Source organism: Oncorhynchus nerka, linkage group LG9a, assembly GCF_034236695.1.
Source record: "Oncorhynchus nerka isolate Pitt River linkage group LG9a, Oner_Uvic_2.0, whole genome shotgun sequence".
NCBI lineage: Eukaryota > Metazoa > Chordata > Actinopteri > Salmoniformes > Salmonidae > Oncorhynchus > Oncorhynchus nerka.
In genome coordinates this window covers 25261723-25280650 of record NC_088404.1, presented here as the reverse complement: position 1 = coordinate 25280650, position 18928 = coordinate 25261723, and the positions used below count along the sequence as shown (strand labels likewise).

Here is an 18928-nt window from a genome sequence, read left to right as displayed (position 1 = left end):
GGGACCTTATATAGACAGGTGTGTGCCATTCCAAATCATGTCCAATTAATTGAATTTACCACAGGTGGACTCCAATCAAGTTGTAGAAACATCTCAAGGATGATCAATGGAAACAGGATGCACCTGAGCTCAATTTCGAGTTTCATAGCAAAGGGTCTGAATACTTATGTAAAAAAGGTATTTCTGTTTTTTTATTTGTAATACATTTGCAAAAATGTCTAAAAACCTGTTTTCGCTTTGTCGTTATGGGGCATTGTGTGTAGATTGATGGGAAAAAAATATTTACCGGTAATCAATTTTAGAATTTGGAAAAAGTGAAGGGGTCTGAATACTTTGATATTAGCTGGTAGGAGTCTTTACTTAAAGATGATTGTGTTTTGATGTATTTCTAATGCCTTTGAAGACTTTTTCTGGTAGATGTTTTCTAAGACCCCCTTTCCATCTGTTTGATCAGATGGAAAGGGGGTCAAAGCCTTTATTTTTCCTAATATTTAGGATAGAAAATGGTTGTAAAATTTAAATATGCCTCCATAAAAAATGTTTTTGACTCTTTGATTTAATTTGGCACAAGATTTGACATGTTCCTATGAACTTCACATGTTGGCGCTCATGGGTCCTTTTACATGGAAATGCCCTGTAGTAGCAAGCCTGCAATCTGTTTGCAATTGGGTACAGTGCTTTCAGAAATTATTCATACCCTTTGACTTATTCCACATTTTGTTGTGTTACAGCCTGAATTCAAAATGGTCTAAATTGATTTTTTTCATTCTACACACAAGAGTTTCTCTCTACACACAATACCCCATAAGTGAAAGCATGTTTTTAGAAATTTCTGCTAATGTATTGAAATGATATACAGAACTATCTTATATACATTACTATTCACACCCCTGTGTCAATACATGCTAGAATCACCTTTGGCAGCGATTACAGCTGTGTCTTTATGGGCATGTATCTAAGAGCTTTGCACATCTGGATTGTACAATATTTGCACATTATTCTTTTTAAAATTCTTCATGCTCTGTCAAGTTGGTTGTTGATCATTGCTAGACAGCCATTTTCAAGTCTTGCCATAGATTTTCAAGCTGATTTAAGTCCAAACTGTAAATAGGCAACTCAGGAACATTCATGGTCTTCTTGGTAAGCCACTCCAGTGTATATTTGGCCTTGTGTTTTAGGTTATTGTTCTGCTGAAAGGTGAATTTGTCTCCCAGTGTGTGTTGGAAAGCAGACTGAACCAGGTTTTCCTCTAGGATTTTGCCTGTACTTAGCTCTCTTCCGTACATTTCTATCCCAAAACATATGAAGTGGTACTCAGTGATGTGTTGGATTTGCACCATTGATACACCATCCAAAGTATAATTAATAACTTACCCATGCTCAAAGGGATATTCAATGTTTGCTTTATTTACATTTTTACCCATCTACCAATAGGTGCACTTCTTAAATGGTTCTTCTGTTCTACATGTTATGCCTGATGGTTTAATGGATCCTGGTACTGCTCTCTGACCTAACCTGACCTCCCACCTCTGACATCCCTCTGACTATCAGAAAATGTTCAGTTAATCTTTACCATGTTCAATTTTCCATTGGGGCTGTTGAGCACAGTGACACCGGAAGCTGTGAGGGCACTAACTGTCAGGGCCATTAGGTGCTGTAGAGAGCTCTCAGCCTCCTCCCCCTAACAGGATGGTCCATAGGCACATATTTAAAACTGTGCCAGAACCTCCACAGGAACACAGTACCTCCCTGGAGAGCACAGGCAAGATGTAACCAACTATCAGGGCACAAAACCAAAGCATGAATTGTTGTCTTACCTTGTCCATAGACAACTTAGGGTAAGGAAACCAACGTATCATTTTCTAAAATGGGTGAATAATCCCTTTAATATGTTCATTTTAACTGCCATATTGATTACTTCTCATCACAGATTTGAATATTCTAGTGTTGTATAGAATACATACAACAAACAAGTGATTGGTGGAGCACTTAGCATTTGGCTATGTACATACCTATTAAGGACAATACATCCACCTTGCTGACCATTTTCTCTTTCTCAAGCTGTTGCTTGAATCCTTCTTGGTTGAAGACCCTTGACATCATCAGTCCAAAGATGGACCCAAAGATGTGGAGCAGCATGATGGTATTCAGGGACCCTGCCTGTGTGTTGACATTACAATCCTATAGATTTCGTTGTTTTAGCTTTGAAACAAATTGAACGAAGCCAAGTAAAACCAAAAACCAGATATTTCCTCTGTACTACAAAGACTCAAAGCCATTTAGGATAACTGCCCACTACACAGCCATCTCTGCCACCAGGAGGGTAAATCCAGATCTTCTGAATCTATATCACACCAGTAATGTGGCCAGAAAGCCAAATCCCAGAATCACCATCATGTTCAAACCTGGAATTCAGTATGTAGATAAAAATGGTACACATAATGTTGGTGTCATAGAAAGAAAGGGAGAGTGGGGAAATAAGTGTAGACCCTACAATATCATCCATTAAATGTCAATAATTACAACAAAACCATTTAAGGGTACAAAACTTCTGCTGAGCCCTGTTCATGCCACCTGCTTTTTGAGGCCTACCAGGGTGGCTTGACAGGCCTGACCTCTTGGGTGGACTTACCTAACCTCCTGCCCATCAGGCCTGTTACGGAAGACTATGAGCGGGTTTCCCAGACAATGATTAAGCATTGTCCTGGACAACAACAACAAAATTCAATGGAGAAACTGTGTAGTGCCGTTTATTTCCCTCTGACATTATATCAGATTTTTTTTTAAATAAAACACACAATTTTACATTTGGTTCACCTACATCTATGCTCTAACTAAACTAAACTATGATAGAAATTCCAATAGTAGTGTGTCTTAATTAAAATAAATTCAATGTTTTCAATGGAGATCTCCATTTTGTCATGTTTTTCCAACTTCTAGAAAGATTTTAACCCACTTAATCCCAAAAAGCTTTCACCATCATTTTAAAGCGCCTAGATTTTTTTGTTACTTGAGAAAGTAATTTCTGAAGATTCTTCAGGAGGTACATGCTGGTTTAAGGTCAACCCTGTAACTTGAACTGAATTCTAGTTTTAATATGGTAAAACTATTCCTTTAAACGTTTTTATTTCAAAAGTACTATTTAACATCTTTATAGTCACTTTTAGAGTAATTCTTTGTAATTTAACCTCTTGAGATGGGAAAACATGTATGTCATGAAGTTGAATATGTGCTCTTCATAACAGAAAGCTTTTGGGGGACAAAATTACACTATCCAAAAGGCACTCTATTCATTGAATGACCCCTCTATACAAAATTCCTTTTAGTCCAGTGCTAGGTTCCTAAGAAAATCAGAATGGCACTTCCATTATTGAATCATGAAATAGATAGGCTATAACAATGGTATTCAAATCCTACCCAGGAGGTGCGGAGTACTGTTGGATTTATGTTCTAACATGATTAATTGCACCCACCTGGTGTCCCAGGTCTAAGTCAGTCCATGATTAGAGGGGAATAATAAAAGAAAAGCAGTGATACTAGCTTAGCCCTTTAAATCAATGTCAATTGAAAGCCACACCCCCACAATTGATTGCTGAAGCATCTATAAGCCAGGCCCATTTTACAATTTGTTTTGGGTTTTGGGTTAGTGGGCTCTTGTGTGATTTTGACAAATCTGGTTTAGCTAAAACTTAATGGTTGATATGAAATATTTTTGACTGTTTGCACTTGTGATTTACATGAAGAATCTGTTGAACTGTTTCAGGATTTGGTAAAGTGTTCATTCCTCAATTACATTCCATTTGTAGCTGCTGAACAATGGTAAGCTGAAGTTTACTACAATGCTTTGGCATCTTACTAATTTAGTGATCTTTTATAATCTAATACCCATTTTGAGCTTCCCTCTGGAGTTATGTCTGTGCCAGTGGAGGCTATTGCAGAGAGGATGGTTCATAATGGTTGGGACTGCATCAAATTCATGGAAACCGTGTCGTGTATTTGATACCATTCTGCTACAGCCATTGCATGAGTCTGTCTTCCCCAATTAAGGTGCACCAACCTCCTGTGGTTTGCACTAGTATTCAGGCCAAAAGTACATTTAAGTTGAGCAACTCTCATGACCCCAAATAGTTGGGCTACAACATGCAATATAGCACAGTTTGAAAATGGTAGGCTATGCACTTAAAATTCAGTTACTCTTGTCTTGACAGAGGGAGTGCATTTCTATACACATTGGCCAAGCAGGTGTCCAGATGGGCAATGCATGTTGGGAGTTGTATTGCCTGGAGCATGGTTTCCAACCAGATGGGAGACTACATGAATCTAGTACTGCTTCCCTGGCTGATTCTTCGTTTGGTACCTTCTTCAGTGAGACTGGCGGTGGGAAATATGTTCCCAGGGCTGTCTTCATAGATTTGGAGCCTACAGTTGTGGGTAAGGAACATATAGTTGTATAGCTAGCTCTACAACCCCAATGGTAAGAAATGGCATGGTGTACATTGACATGTATCTTGAATTGTTTGTACAGCACCTAGTTTAAAGAAAATATATAACACTACTAGTCTTTTCTGCATATGCCAATATAATGTATTCTAGATGAAATAAGGAATGGACACTACCGTCAGCTTTATCACCCTGAACAACTCATCAGTGGCAAGGAGGATGCTGCCAATAACTACGCACGTGGCCATTACACAATTGGCAAGGAGATTGTGGAATCTGTACTGGACAGAATGCGTAAAATGGTGAGTGGTTCACTCTAGTTGCAAGTCCCATCATGGTGCAATTTGGATGAATTGTTAATGAGTGCTCGTTTTCCTCAGGCTGACCCTTGCATTGGACTACAAGGATTCCTTATATTTCATAGTTTTGGAGGTGGGACTGGCTCTGGCTTCGCTTCGCTCTTAATGGAGCGCCTGTCTGTAGATTACGGGAAGAAGTCCAAACTGGAATTCTCAGTCTACCCTGCACCCCAAGTGTCCACGGCAGTTGTGGAGCCCTACAACTCCATCCTGACAACGCATACCACTCTGGAGCACTCGGATTGCTCTTTCATGGTGGACAATGAGGCCATCTTTGACATCTGCAAGCGTAATCTTGGTGTGGAGCGTCCATCTTACACCAATCTGAACCGCCTCGTTGCCCAGATCGTCTCCTCAATTACTGCCTCTTTGCGCTTTGATGGCGCACTCAATGTGGATCTGACAGAGTTCCAGACCAACCTGGTTCCTTACCCCCGTATCCACTTTCCCCTGGTCACTTACGCTCCCATCATCTCAGCAGAAAGGGCCTATCACGAGCAACTCTCTGTTCCTGAGATCACAAATGCCTGCTTTGAACCGGCTAACCAGATGGTCAAGTGTGATCCCAGGCATGGCAAGTACATGGCCTGCTGCTTGCTGTACCGTGGTGACGTGGTACCCAAAGATGTCAACGCAGCCATCGCCCACATCAAGACCTGCAAATCCATCCAATTTGTGGATTGGTGTCCGACAGGTTTCAAGGTGGGGATCAACTACCAGCCGCCTACTGTTGTGCCTGGGGGTGATCTGGCCAAGGTGCAGAGAGCTGTGTGCATGCTGAGTAACACCACAGCTATTTCAGAGGCTTGGAGTCGTTTGGACCACAAGTTTGACCTGATGTATGCCAGGCGGGCCTTTGTGCACTGGTATGTGGGTGAAGGCATGGAGGAGGGGGAGTTCTCTGAGGCCAGAGAGGACATGGCTGCTCTGGAGAAGGATTATGAAGAGGTGGGGGCAGACTCTGGTGATGGTTGTGAGGCGGAAGAGGATGAATACTAAATCTGCCTCCCAACCAGCATTTATACTTGTTCTCCAAGCAGCCTCTTGTCTAATTATAATAAAACTCAAAGCGTTTGAATTCTTGCACGTGTCATTTACTTTTGATTGTTTTACTTGATAAAGCTGACGATTTGGTTGGCAGGTGTGAATGTGTATAACTGGAATGAAAAGGTCCTGGAATGGCGCATACGTTTTGTGGGTGGCATGTAAATTGGTCATGGAAGATTAGCGCTTGACAAGATGGCTGGAGTTGTTGGTACATCTGCACTGAACATTTTGTGTGCATTCTGACTTCTTGACTGTAGTGAAGCCTTAAACCGTGTGTATCTTGCACCATTAATTATGGGTAGGAATATCTTAATAGACTAGTATAAATCAACCTTTGTCAATGGGACCACAACCTGTCTGTGACTGCACATATTATGCATTACATTGACAAGATTGACCCTGATAATGTATTTTGTCCGCATATTGCAGTATCTCAGCTGTGTCATCTAGTGGTTGCCTGTTTAATATGCAAATAGAAAAAAATAGCAACTTTTGCATTACGTACGTTAAATTATACCCAGTTATCATTGTAGAGCTACATTTATATAAATCGACATTTGTACTACTAGGTTGAAAAATGTGCCAAGTTATGCCACCACAGCACTGAGCTGCTCCACCCCGTTAATATCGGGCAGACTGTATCCGCGCATGAGGTCTAATACCAACAGGCTCAGAGACGGCTTGTAGACAAACGATCAGACTGCTGAACACGAACTGGGCTGACCACCTGCACTGTAGCATGCATGCATTCATGCTACACACACAACTACTGCTACCAGACTCTGATAAAAGCTAAATAATAAATGTAAACATTTATTCCGTTTCCCCAAAACACTAAATATTGGACTATACGTTGTTCCTGTATTATACTTATACATTTTGTTCTATTCTACTGTGCCATTTACTTAGTATGATCTTGTATTTCTTGTGGCAAAGTACCTCGTTTACTGGCTACTTGAGCCATCTCCATTGTAGCTAGTTTGTTCCTAAGAAAAAAAAAACGTTGCTGACAGTTGAGTACAGCTGCAACGTCAGAGAACAGACAGAAAAAAACAAGGTAATTGTACTTTTGTTGACGCGCGATAATTTAAGACATTAATCGATTTAAATAAACGTGTTATAAGATTTAAAAAGAAAAAGCCATTTTACACTTGCAATCTCAAAATAAATGAGCGTTAACTAGTTTGCAATTGATCTAGCTACTGTTAGTTAGCTAACGTTAGCTATCCATGCAGTTTCCAATATGAGTGATTTCGCTAGCTAGCTAGTAAAAAGTTTGCTAACAAAGTTGCTTTTCGCCCTTGCCCCACTAACTAGCTAATTTGAAACGAAACAACTGTTTCAAGTAGAACGTTTTGTTTCAAATTGAGCTAACTAATTGAATGAGAGGATAGCTATTTTGCTAAAACATAAAGCTAACTAACCATCTATGCTAGCCTTACAATTGAGCATGCTAACTAGCCTAGCTAGCTTGTCAAACTCAGTTGGAACACAGTTTGGTATGTATGACTATTTATTTCTATTCATCAGATAATAGTACCCAGCTATCTAAGTAATCTGATATGTTTCAAACAGGACATTAATTATGTACTGTAACAAGTGTGTATGTCATCTAAACACTCAATAGTTTTGGAGTTAGCCGAATGACATTGGCAGCCTGCTGCCACGTCAGTGACCATACCCAGCTAAATAACAACTCTTATTTCCCTTATTTAAGTATTTTAGATTGAACTTCTTTTGGATGTTCATTATGCTCACCAAACGATTTTCAAGTAGCTAGTACTTAAATGTAAGTGTGAATAGATTTAATTTATTAAATTGTCTCCATCTCCACATATCTGAGTTAGGTACCACACATTCTGTACTGAAACTATATTCATACCAGCTTGGCTCTATGCCTAACTAGGCCTAAAAGGTGGCTTTATTAATAGTCTTCAATTGTTGCTTACTTAAGCACAACTGGACCCCTAACCCTTTTACGGTGAAATGAAGGTACTCTATCCAGCACCTAGATATTTTTTGGTCCATTTCTAATTTCCAGACTAGTGCTATGCCTAAAAGAAATAGGATAATTAAAGCTTTTACACCATGGTGTATCTGTGAGTGTGCTATGTTGAACTGTGGGGGGCACGTGAAGAGCGAAGTTTGCTTATAGACTAAGCTAGTTTACTGTAGTGTGAAGTACAGTTTGATGCCACTGTAACTGCCACATAGGAATGCCCTACAGGCTACATGCACATAGAGCTGTTGAACAGCACATGTTTCTACAACACTAATTAGACCCTAAGATCATGTTCAAAGGTCCTCAGCAAGCATATGACTTATGTTGACTCTGTTCAAGGCTTCCCTTCTAAGAATTAGGCTTTATCATGTCTTTGTATTACTATCATGTGCATATCTTCTGTTTGGTGCCTGTAACTTGCCGCTCCGGTCTTGAAATGTCTTCGTGAACCTACTTTGCAGATGGTGCGCTCTGTCAGATAAGAACAAAAAAAAAGCTACCGATTGAGTAAAATAAATGAATTCCATGTTCTGTAAATTTCTTGATTTTCATCTTGTTGAGTTGAACATAGCACCCCCCCCCCCTCAATCTGGCTCTCTGTCTGCTTATTCTCTGTGCTTCAACAGTAAACAGGTCTGCCTTGTTTGGCGTTGTTAGAAGCAGTTAGCACACCCTGGCTTAAAGTCAGACAGAGGAATGGTTAGTCCAAAGGCAATCCTTCCCCACCTTGTTTTTCAAGAACTTACCTAACCTAACGCCCAACTGCCAGAGGCAAAATGTTTGCTCTATGGTGCCTCATTTGGGAAGAAGTAGCCTACTTAAGAGATAATGAATTGGTTGACTTTACCTGTTTTCTCTCCTGCCTAGAGGGAAGATGAGTCAAAGCGAGCAGCAACAGCAGGATGAAATCCCAGCATACCTCAAAGATGAGCATCCAGCAGGTCAGTTCAGTCTCTTTAGTTGGCAAAAACAAGCTGATGAACATTGAATGGACAATGATAACACGTATTGTACACTGACACTCAGTAATGTAGGAGGCTACGTAACAGTAACTTGAATGCCATCCTATCACTGACGATCTTATTAATAGGCCTAACTACAGTAAACCTGAACTTTTTTAAATGTCCTCACAAATTCGATGTCTGAGTGAATCTTAATATGTCTTGAGGCATTTTTATTTGTACCAATAGGTGGCATTACCGTTCCATCTTCTGCATTGTTAGTGGCTCTACAGTTTCTGTCTAGCCCACCACACACTGATACCTTTGTCATTAGAAGCAATGAGGGCTATTGAGGGCCATCGTAACTATATTTAGCTTTATCTTTCTAGTGGAGCTATTACTCTATCATGTGGTCACAATAGACCATTCTAAGCAGAAGACATGGTTCAATGACACAAACTTCCATGTAGGAGCCTATTCATCATTCTATTGTGGCACTGTCTGTACAATGTGGAACAGAGCTTTTTCCATAAACTGGGGAAGTTGCTCTGTTCCTCTGCTTAACTTCTCTCAACAATAACACCCTATTGTCTCTCATCAGACGGTAACAAGGATCACCCCGCGCCCCAGCCAGGCATGTTCTCCAGAGTGACTGGAGGACTCTTCAGTGTCACTAAAGGTGCTGTGGGAGCCACTGTGGGTGGGGTGGCCTGGATAGGAGGGAAGAGCTTCGACCTGACCAAGACCGCTGTCACCTCAGTGGCCGCTGTACCTGGCATTGGGGTGGGGCTGGTGAAAGGAGGGGTGTGTGCTGTAGCTGGATGCGTGTCTGCAGTAGGCTCAGCGGTGGCCAATAAAGTTCCTATTGGAGGAGGCAAGAAGAAGGACAAGTCTGACTGAGGAGGGGACGGACGGCGATGCCGTTTTGGGTCTCATGTCTGTTTCGTCTACAGTGTGAAGGGGCCTGGAGGGCTACAGAGGATTCAAAGTTGTGTGTGTGTTCTCTTTTTGTGGAGGCCTACACTCTGATCCGCAAGTGTCTATGGACCACTCTCATTATGTGGCGGCCTGGTCACAGAGGGGGAGACTAATTAAGTGGTTTCCTGGTCAGTAGTGCAGGGGCCACCGCACCCGTCTTTGTCTGCAATAATAACCAGTGACTCAAACTGTTGGAATATGAAATGACTGACTGTGAATGTTGTATTTACTCTGTAGATAAAAACCAGCCAAGAAAATATTAGGCCTATTTTATTGCTTAGTATTTGTTCCATCTCCTGGTCGCTGTTTAAAAAACAGGCCAAGAACATTTTCACAATGTTTAAGGCGGTGTTCATGTTCACTGCTGTGTTTGGCAGTCAGACAATCAGTGATCGATGCCTAGTCCAGCACCTCTAACAGTAAATAAAAAGGATCTCATGGGGGGGGGTTTGGTGCTGGGACTGCACAGGGGGTTACTACCTTGACCCCCGAGCAGAGGTGTGGTTCAGATCGAAGAAGCCAGCACCGGGCTGCTCCAACCACCGAGGCAGCGCCTTGTTTTGAAAAGCATTGGTAACGGTGGGGAGTTGATGGCTGCACTCCATCTCTCTGATTGATTCTATTTCTGAGATTACGGACTCTATGCGTCTGGGGCCCAGCCGCTCAGCCTTGGTGCTCTTTCCCACAACAACACTCATCACTCTCCCACCCCTCCCCAATAATTACCGCGGCACGCTGGGGTTTCAACGCTACCTGCAAGGGCTATGGTAGACTGAACACTGCTAGGGAAGTCGATGTTCCTGACTAGATGTTTATGCTGGTGGATATTGTTTTCTTTTGTTTTTTCTTCTTCCCCTGTAAAGTATACAATTTATATCTCAAACTCCCCATTCCTGATGTGAGGGGGATTTTTTTCTTTTTTCGTAGGGATATTATTTCTCCAATGACAAAGTAGTTTTAGGATCCGTTTCCCCTTTGATGGTATGGACTCTTCATTTTTTTCACTGATGGTGCGTTGAATCACAGAGCTCTGTCACTGCTGTTCCTTCCTCTCTCGCTATATTTTGATCTTTCACTTTACAGCAAGGTGCCTTATTCCCACAAGAAAGCCTGAACTAAAGTAACTTATTCATATTTTTAACCTACCACTAATATATCTATCATCTTATTCCGTAGTCCACATCTTGTTCTACTGCCAAAAAACAAACTAGCCTACTTTAGCATGAACCATTTCTGAATACATTTAAGGAGTTGTCTTTTTCTATTGTTTGTATTAGAAATAAAATGTATTCATATTATTAATATACAGTTCCAGTCAAGTTTGGACACCCTTTGCCTTGATGACAGCTTTGTACACTCGTGGCATTCTCTCAACCAGCTTCATGAGGTATGAATGCATTTTAATTAACAGATGTGCCTTGTTAAAAGTACATTTTGGGAATTTCTAGGTTTGAGCCAATCAGTTGTGTTGTGACAAGGTAGGGGTGGTATACAGAAGATACCCCTTTTTGGTAAAACACCAAGTCCATATTATGGCAAGAACCACTCAATTAAGCAAAGAGAAATGACAGTACATCATTAGTTTAAGACATGAAGGTCAGTCAATATGGAACATTTCAAGTGTCTTCAAGTGCAGTCGCAAAAACCATCAAGCACTATGATGAAACTGGCTCTCATGAGGACCGCCACAGGAAAAGACCCAGAGTTACCTCTGCTGCAGAGGATAAGTTCATTAGAGTTACCAGCCTCAGAAATTGCATCCCAAATAAATGCAAATAAGTACAAGACACATCTCAACATCAACTGTTCAGAGGAGACTGCGTGAATCATGCCTTCATGGTCGAATTGCTGCAAAGAAACCACTACTAAAGGACACCAATAATAAGAATAGACTTGCTTGGGCCAAGAAACACTAGCAATGGATATTAGACCGGTGGAAATCTGTCCTTTAGTCTGATTTTTAGCCATGTCTTTGAGAGATGCAGAGAAGGTGAACGGATGATCTCGGCATGTGGTTCCCACCGTGAAGCATGGAGGAGGAGGTGTGATAGTGTGGGCTGCTTTGCTGGTGACACTGATTTATTTAGAGTTCAAGGCAAGCTTAACCAGCATGGCTACCACAGCATTCTGCAGCGATACGCCATCCCAGCTTGTTTGCGCTTAGTGGGAGTATCATTTGTCTTTCAACAGGATAATGACCCAACAAATCTCCAGGCTGTGTAAGGGATATTTGACCAAGAAGGAGCATAATGGAGTGCTACATCAGATGACCTGGCCTCCACAATCACTCGACCTCAACCCAATTGAGGTGGTTTGGGATGAGTTGGACCGCAGAGTGAAGGAAAAGCAGCCAGCAAGTACTCAGCATATGTGGGAACTCCTGCCCTGGGGCGGCAGGGTAGCATAGTGGTTAGAGCGTTGGACTAGTAACCGGAAGGTTGCGAGTTCAAATCCCCGAGCTGACAAGGTACAAATCTGTTGTTCTGCCCCTGAACCGGCAGTTAACCCACTGTTCCTAGGCCGTCATTGTAAATAAGAATTTGTTCTTAACTGACTTGCCTGGTTAAATAAAGGTTAAAAAAAAACAGCTGCAAAAGCATTTCAGGTGAAGCTGGTTGAGAGAATGCCAAGAGTGTGCAAAGCTGTCATCAAGGGAAAGGGTGGCTACTTTGAAGAATCTAAAATCTATTAAGATTTGTTTAACACTTTTTTTGGTTACTACATGATTCCATATGTGTTATTTCATAGTTTTGATGTCCTCACAATTTTTCTACAATGTAGAAAATAATACAAATAAAGAAAAACCCTTGAATGAGTAGGTGTGTCCAAACTTTTGACTGGTACTGTAGTTCTCTACCAAAGTATTTGACTATTAATCAGCGGAGTCTTAAAATTGGGTGTGTAACATCACATGGATATTTCTTGTGTTAATGTTTTGTCTATAATTTAATGGAAAAATGAATGAGCCTCAGAGCAGTTGTTTTGCCCGTTTGTCATTAAGGTTTGACTGTGTGAATAGGAACTAGGATAATCAGTTGTTTCCTATTTGTTTGGCTTGTCAACACTGCAGAGATTAATTTCTGTAGCCCCCTCCCCTAGCTCCTACCTCTGTTTTCTAATCTAAAATGTCTGTATAGTCAATATAATAGTAGAGACACCTAGCCTGTAAAATTGGCTGCCTAATCCCAAATCTGACCCGTAGGCACTTTGTGTAGATGTGAGAGGATTGGATTACGCAATATGTTAATAGTGCCACGTTTCCCTCTGTTATTGCTCTCCAATCCTTTCAGGTCTACACACATGCATAGGGGGTTGAGCCTAGGGGCCTCCACCATGTCCCTTTTACTTACTCTGTATCTAGTCTTCTGTGAACACCGAATGGGTAAGGGCTAAGTGAAGGGTTTTAGAGTCCGAAATGGAACTGGTTCCATGACGATAAAAATGACAGTTATATTTTCAAAGCCAAACTGGTGGACGTTTCATCTTGAGATATTTCAGCAACAGAGCAGTAAATGAGTCCATTTGAGTACAGTTCCAGAGTCCAGTTGTAATATCGGTATACTGTCTGATAGTCTACTCTCAGGATGAGGCAACCTCAGGCTGTCACACTGGAATGACTGATTCCTCACCACGCTACATAGACATAGGCAAACAGTTGTGGTAATACAGACCTTTCACACTTTTCCAAAGCAGTTGTACTACTGAGTATACAGTAGGAAGACCTTCATAATATTGAGTTGAGCCCAGAACAGACTAAATTTGTCGGGGCGTGGACTCTACAAGTTGTCAAGTGTTCCACAGGGATGCTGGCCCATGTTGTCGCTAATGCTTCCCACAGTTGTGTCAAGTTGGCTGGATGTCCTTTGGGTGGTAGACCATTCTTGATACACACAGGAAATTGTTGGCTGTGAAAAACCCAGCAGCGTTGCAGTTCTTGACACAAACCGGTGCGCCTGGCACCTACTACCATACCCCGTTCAAAGGTATTTAAATCTTCTGTCTTGCCCATTCACCCTCTGAATGGCACACATACACTATCCATGTCTCAATTGTCTCTAGGCTTAAAAATCGTTCTTTAACCTGTCTCTTCCCCTTCACCTACAACAATTTGAAGTGGATTTAACAAGTGACATCAATATGGGATCATAATTTTCACCTGGTCAGTCTGTCATGGAAAGAGCAGGTGTATTTTATGTTTTTTTTATACTCTGTATATACTGTATGGCACTCACATAAAAACAAATTACTTGTAGAGAATGAATTGCCAAATGTTGTATGATATGACTTAAGGTTGAGCAGTTTTTTTTAACGGACGAAGCATGTATTTCAGTAGGAAAGTACAACCGTGAAATGGTACTAGATTTTCTATAGAATCTGCATGTCCATGACTCTCGTCATGAACTGTGTTAGTGCTTTTGTCTTAGAAATGTGTCTGTTTCTCACTTATTATGAGGAAGAGGTGGTGAGAAATCTAAAATGGATCTCCCCTGCCATCTAGACAGTCTAGAATTCACACACTGTCAATGTGTAACTGGGAAGCCCAGTTCTTCTTCCCTGTTCCACTGTCTATCAGTGCCTGGAGGGAATTGACGTGCGGCAGCTTCACACAGGGACTGTAACCTTGAGCCCCCTGTGCATTAGTCGTATGAGTTGGTGGCGATACCGTAGCTTTCACACTCGGGGGATGAAGGAGATGAAATGCCCCAGCCTTTTCCTCAGCTGCTAACAAGGTTGTGATTCAACCTTTTCGAGGAATCAATAATGAGACCCATTGGTGCGAAGTCCAGGAGCTAGAGATTTTACCCTTCATAGACCCAATTTAAGTGGTGGCTGCTGAGAGCGAGGCTAAGGTGACTGTTCCAAGAGTGAAGAAGAAATAAATCACTTATACCTTTTTATATCACTGCTCACTGTTCCGCTTAACACGGTCATAATGCCTCTTGACCATCATAGAAACAGAATCTAAGTAGACTTATGTGGGTCATTGTAACTAGCGGTTGATTAATTATGTGTGATTAAAATATGCTTTAAATCTGAGACCTTGCCGTATTCTTTTTAATTGACCATACTTGGAAGTTTGTTTCGACCCAAGAATCATAGATGGGAAAGATTAAGTGGTCTTTTTTGCCTTTTCTCTGTTGTCCCCATTTAATTACCCTAACCTGGCCTGATTACAGACACTGGGTACCTTCATGAATAGAAATCAGTAGAGAGCTAACTAGGGAATAAGGGAGATATATGCCTCAAGGCTATTCAATTTCCTAGACGCAGATGTGGTTCATTGAAAAAGACTTCTCCAAAATGGTTGTTCGCTAAAGCCAGACTTAAATGGTCGGTGACAGAGTATCCTGCACCAGTATTTGAAATTCTATGTCGTATTTCACAGAACCAAGTCAACTCAGACTCAATAGGCTTCAATGAAAGCTGACCAGGTGAAGAGCCAATTTGGCCACCTAATCTCTGGGATTAATTAACAGGCCTGTGATAATGAGATCACCTCAAATAGCATCAGAATCTCATTGTCCCCTGCTGCCGGGCTGCCATGAGTTTCATGACTCTTAATTCAGAAAAATAACTATCAAAGTCTATACACTTACTTCTGTAAATCGCTCTGGATAAGAGCGTCTGCTAAATGGTTAAAAGATGTAAAGATATATACCGTATGTGTGTGTGTACATATACACTGCTCAAAAAAATAAAGGGAACACTAAAATAACACATCCTAGATCTGAATGAAATAATCTTATTAAATACTTTTTTCTTTACATAGTTGAATGTGCTGACAACAAAATCACACAAAAATTATCAATGGAAATCAAATTTATCAACCCATGGAGGTCTGGATTTGGAGTCACACTCAAATTAAAGTGGAAAAACACACTACAGGTTGATCCAACTTTGATGTAATGTCCTTAAAACAAGTCAAAATGAGGCTCAGTAGTGTGTGTGGCCTCCACGTGCCTGTATGACCTCCCTACAACGCCTGGGCATGCTCCTAATGAGGTGGCGGATGTTCATGCTGGAGGATGTTGCAGGCAGCAGAACGTTCTCCACGGCGTCTCCAGACTGTCACATGTGCTCAGTGTGAACCTGCATTCATCTGTGAAGAGCACAGGGCGCCAGTGGCGAATTTGCCAATCTTGGTGTTCTCTGGCAAATGAAAAACGTCCTGCACAGTGTTGGGCTGTAAGCACAACCCCCACCTGTGGACGTCGGGCCCTCATACCACCCTCATGGAGTCTGTTTCTGACCGTTTGAGCAGAAACATGCACATTTGTGGCCTGCTGGAGGTCATTTTGCAGGGCTCTGGCAGTGCTCCTCCTTGCACAAAGGCGGATGTAGCGGTCCTACTGCTGGGTTGTTGCCCTCCTACGGCCTCCTCCACGTCTCCTGATGTACTAGCCTGTCTCCTGGTAGCGCCTCCATGCTCTGGACACTACGCTGACAGACACAGCAAACCTTCTTGCCACAGCTCGCATTGATGTGCCATCCTGGATGAGCTGCACTACCTAAGCCACTTGTGTGGGTTGTAGTCTCATGCTACCACTAGAGTGAAAGCACCGCCAGCATTCAAAAGTGACCAAAACATCAGCCAGGAAGCATAGGAACTGAGAAGTGGTCTGTGGTTGCCACCTGCAGAACCACTCCTTTATTGGGGGTGTCTTGCTAATTGCCTATAATTTCCACCTGTTGTCTATTCCATTTGCACAACAGCATGTGAAATTTATTGTCAATCAGTGTTGCTTCCTAAGTGGACAGTTTGATTTCACAGAAGTGTGATTGATTTGGAGTTACATTGTGTTGTTTAAGTGTTCTCTTTATTTTTTTGAGCAGTGTATAGATGTACACACACACACAGAGAGAGTGAGCTCCAAAAGTATTGGGACAATCACACTTGTTGTTTTGGCTCTGTTCTCCAGCACTTTTGATTTTAAATGATACAATGGTTAAAGTGCAGACTGTCAGCTTTAATTTTAGGGTATTTTCATCCATATCGGTTGAAATGTTTAGAAATTAGAACACTTTCTGTACATAGTCCCCAAAAGTATTTAATTCACTTATGTGTATTAAAGTAGTGATCAATTAAGCATTTGGTCCAATATTCATAGTATGCAATGACTACATCAAGCTTGCGACTGTACAAATGTGTTGGATGCATTTGCTCTTTGTTTTGGTTGTGTTTCAGATTATTTTGTGCCCAATAGAAATGAATGAAAATAATGTATTGCGTCATTTGAGAGTCACTTTTATTGTAAATAAGAATATGTTTCTAAACACTTCTACATTAATGTGGATGCTACCATGATTACGGATAATCCCAAATTAATTGTGAATGATGATGAGTAAAAAAGTTAAAGGCATAAATATCAACCCCCCCCCAAAATGCTAACCTCCCCTGTTATTGTAATAGTGAGAACTTAGCATGTCTTTGGGTTATGATATTTGTGTGTCTGTGACTCATTAGAAATGGATCTGACCTTACTTCACAGATAGATGACAAACTCAATGTATTCAAGGCCGAGACGGAGAGCTCTATACTGACATTGAGAGGACACAGAAGAATAGGTAAACCTACTGCAGTAGCGCAGATGACAGGCCTACCTATGTCCTCACAGTCCAGGATCAATGTCATGTCACATACTGTAACTGTGGAATGTGTGACGCAGTGTGGGTTTAAATAATAGAGGAACTCAGTGAAGAAAGTCCCTCGATGAAGCTGTAATAATTTTGAGAAACAACTACAGAAACGCTTAAAGTAACACTGCTGAAAACTGAAAAAGTCTCCTGAATGTAGTAAAATGGCAAATTCCCCCTCTGGGTTCCAGATGAGAGATTTCAGTTTTCCTCTGAACATGTTTGGTTTCATAAGACTAATCTGTGCAAGAGAGTTTGTTTAAAAAAAAAAGGTCAATGCAGGTAGTCCGGGTACCCATTTGATTAGCTGTTTAGCACTCTTATGGCTTGGGGGTAGAAGCTGTTCAGGGTCCTTTTGGTCTCAGACTTGGTGCACTGGTACCGTTTTCCATGCGATAGCAGATAGAACAGTCTATAGCTTGGGTGGCTGGGAGCTCGGCCCCAGTGATGTACTGAGTCATACTCACCACCCTCTATAGTGCCTTGCAGCCGCGTGCCTTGCAGTTGCCATACCAAGTGTTGATGCAGCCAGGCAAGATCCTCTCAATGGTGCAGCTGTAGAACTTTTTGAGGATCTAAGAGGCCATGCCAAATCTTTTCAGCCTCCTGAGGGGGAAGAGGTGCTGTCGTGCCCTCTTCACAACTGTGTGGTTGTGTGTGAACCATGTTACTTCCTTAGTGATGTGGACTCCAAGGATCTAGAAGCTCTTGACCTGCTCTACTACAGCCCCATCAATGTGGAGGGGGCATGCTCGCCCCTCCTTTTCCTGTATTCCACAATCAGCTCCTTTTGTCTTTCTGACGTTGAAGGAGAGGTTGTTGTCCTGGCACCACACTGCTAGGTCTCTGATCTCCTCCCTATAGTCTGCCTCATCTTCATCGGTGATCAGTCCTACCACCGTTGTGTTGTCAGCAAACATAATGATGGTGTTGGAGTCGTGCCTGGCCGTGCAGTCAAGAGTGAACAGGGAGTACAGGAGGGAACTGAGGGAGCCCGTGTTGATGGTCAGTGTGGCCGATATGTTGTTACCTACCTTCACCGCTTGGCAGCCCGTAAGGAAGTCCAAGATCCAGTTGCAGAGGGATGTGTTCAGTCCCAGGGTCCTTAGCTTAGTGATGAGCTTGGAGGTCACTAAAATGTTGAACACTGAGCTGTAGTTAATGAACAGCATTCTCACGTAGGTGTTCCTTTTGTCTAGGTGGGAAAGAGCAGTGTGGAATGTAATAGAGTTTGCGCCATCTGTGGATGTGTTGGGGCGGTATGCGAATTGGAGTGGGTCCAGGGTTTCTGGGATAATGGTGTTGATGTGAGCCATCAAAGCATTTCATGGCTACAGATGTGACTTACGGAGTGGTAGATGAAGGGGAGAAGACAGGTTAGAGAAGGATTTTTAAGCCTTGCGACAATTGAGACATGGATTATGTGTGCCATTTAGAGACTGAATGGGCAAGACAAAAGATTTAAGTGCCTTTGAACGGGGTTTGGTAGCAGGTGCAGTGGCAATTTCAGCATGTAAATCTTGGGG

At 41.9% G+C, this 18928-nt stretch overlaps 2 protein-coding genes and 1 pseudogene across 3 annotated transcripts; 2 read left to right on the top strand and 1 right to left on the bottom strand.

Moving 5' to 3' along the window:
* Positions 1-1558: 1558 nt before the first annotated feature.
* On the bottom strand, positions 1559-2397 carry LOC115134855 (ammonium transporter Rh type B-like; annotated as a pseudogene).
* A 1251-nt stretch (positions 2398-3648) lies between these two features.
* Positions 3649-5882, top strand: LOC115134100 (tubulin alpha-8 chain-like). The gene is made up of 4 exons (XM_029667741.2): positions 3649-3819; positions 4209-4431; positions 4594-4742; positions 4821-5882. The coding sequence occupies exons 1-4, from the start codon at positions 3817-3819 to the stop codon at positions 5796-5798; spliced, it is 1353 nt and encodes a 450-aa protein (XP_029523601.2). The 5' UTR covers positions 3649-3816; the 3' UTR covers positions 5799-5882.
* Positions 5883-6543: 661 nt separating this feature from the next.
* On the top strand, positions 6544-14804 carry LOC115134712 (transmembrane protein 263-like). Of its 2 annotated transcripts, none has more exons than XM_029668903.2 (3): positions 6544-6651; positions 8716-8789; positions 9391-14804. In XM_029668903.2, exons 2-3 carry the CDS (start codon positions 8723-8725, stop codon positions 9687-9689), a joined length of 366 nt encoding a protein of 121 aa, XP_029524763.1. In that variant the 5' UTR covers positions 6544-6651; positions 8716-8722; the 3' UTR covers positions 9690-14804. The 2 variants fall into 2 exon arrangements, with proteins under 2 accessions (XP_029524763.1, XP_029524762.1); XM_029668902.2 differs by lacking the exon at positions 6544-6651 and adding an exon at positions 6684-6903.
* Positions 14805-18928: the final 4124 nt, after the last annotated feature.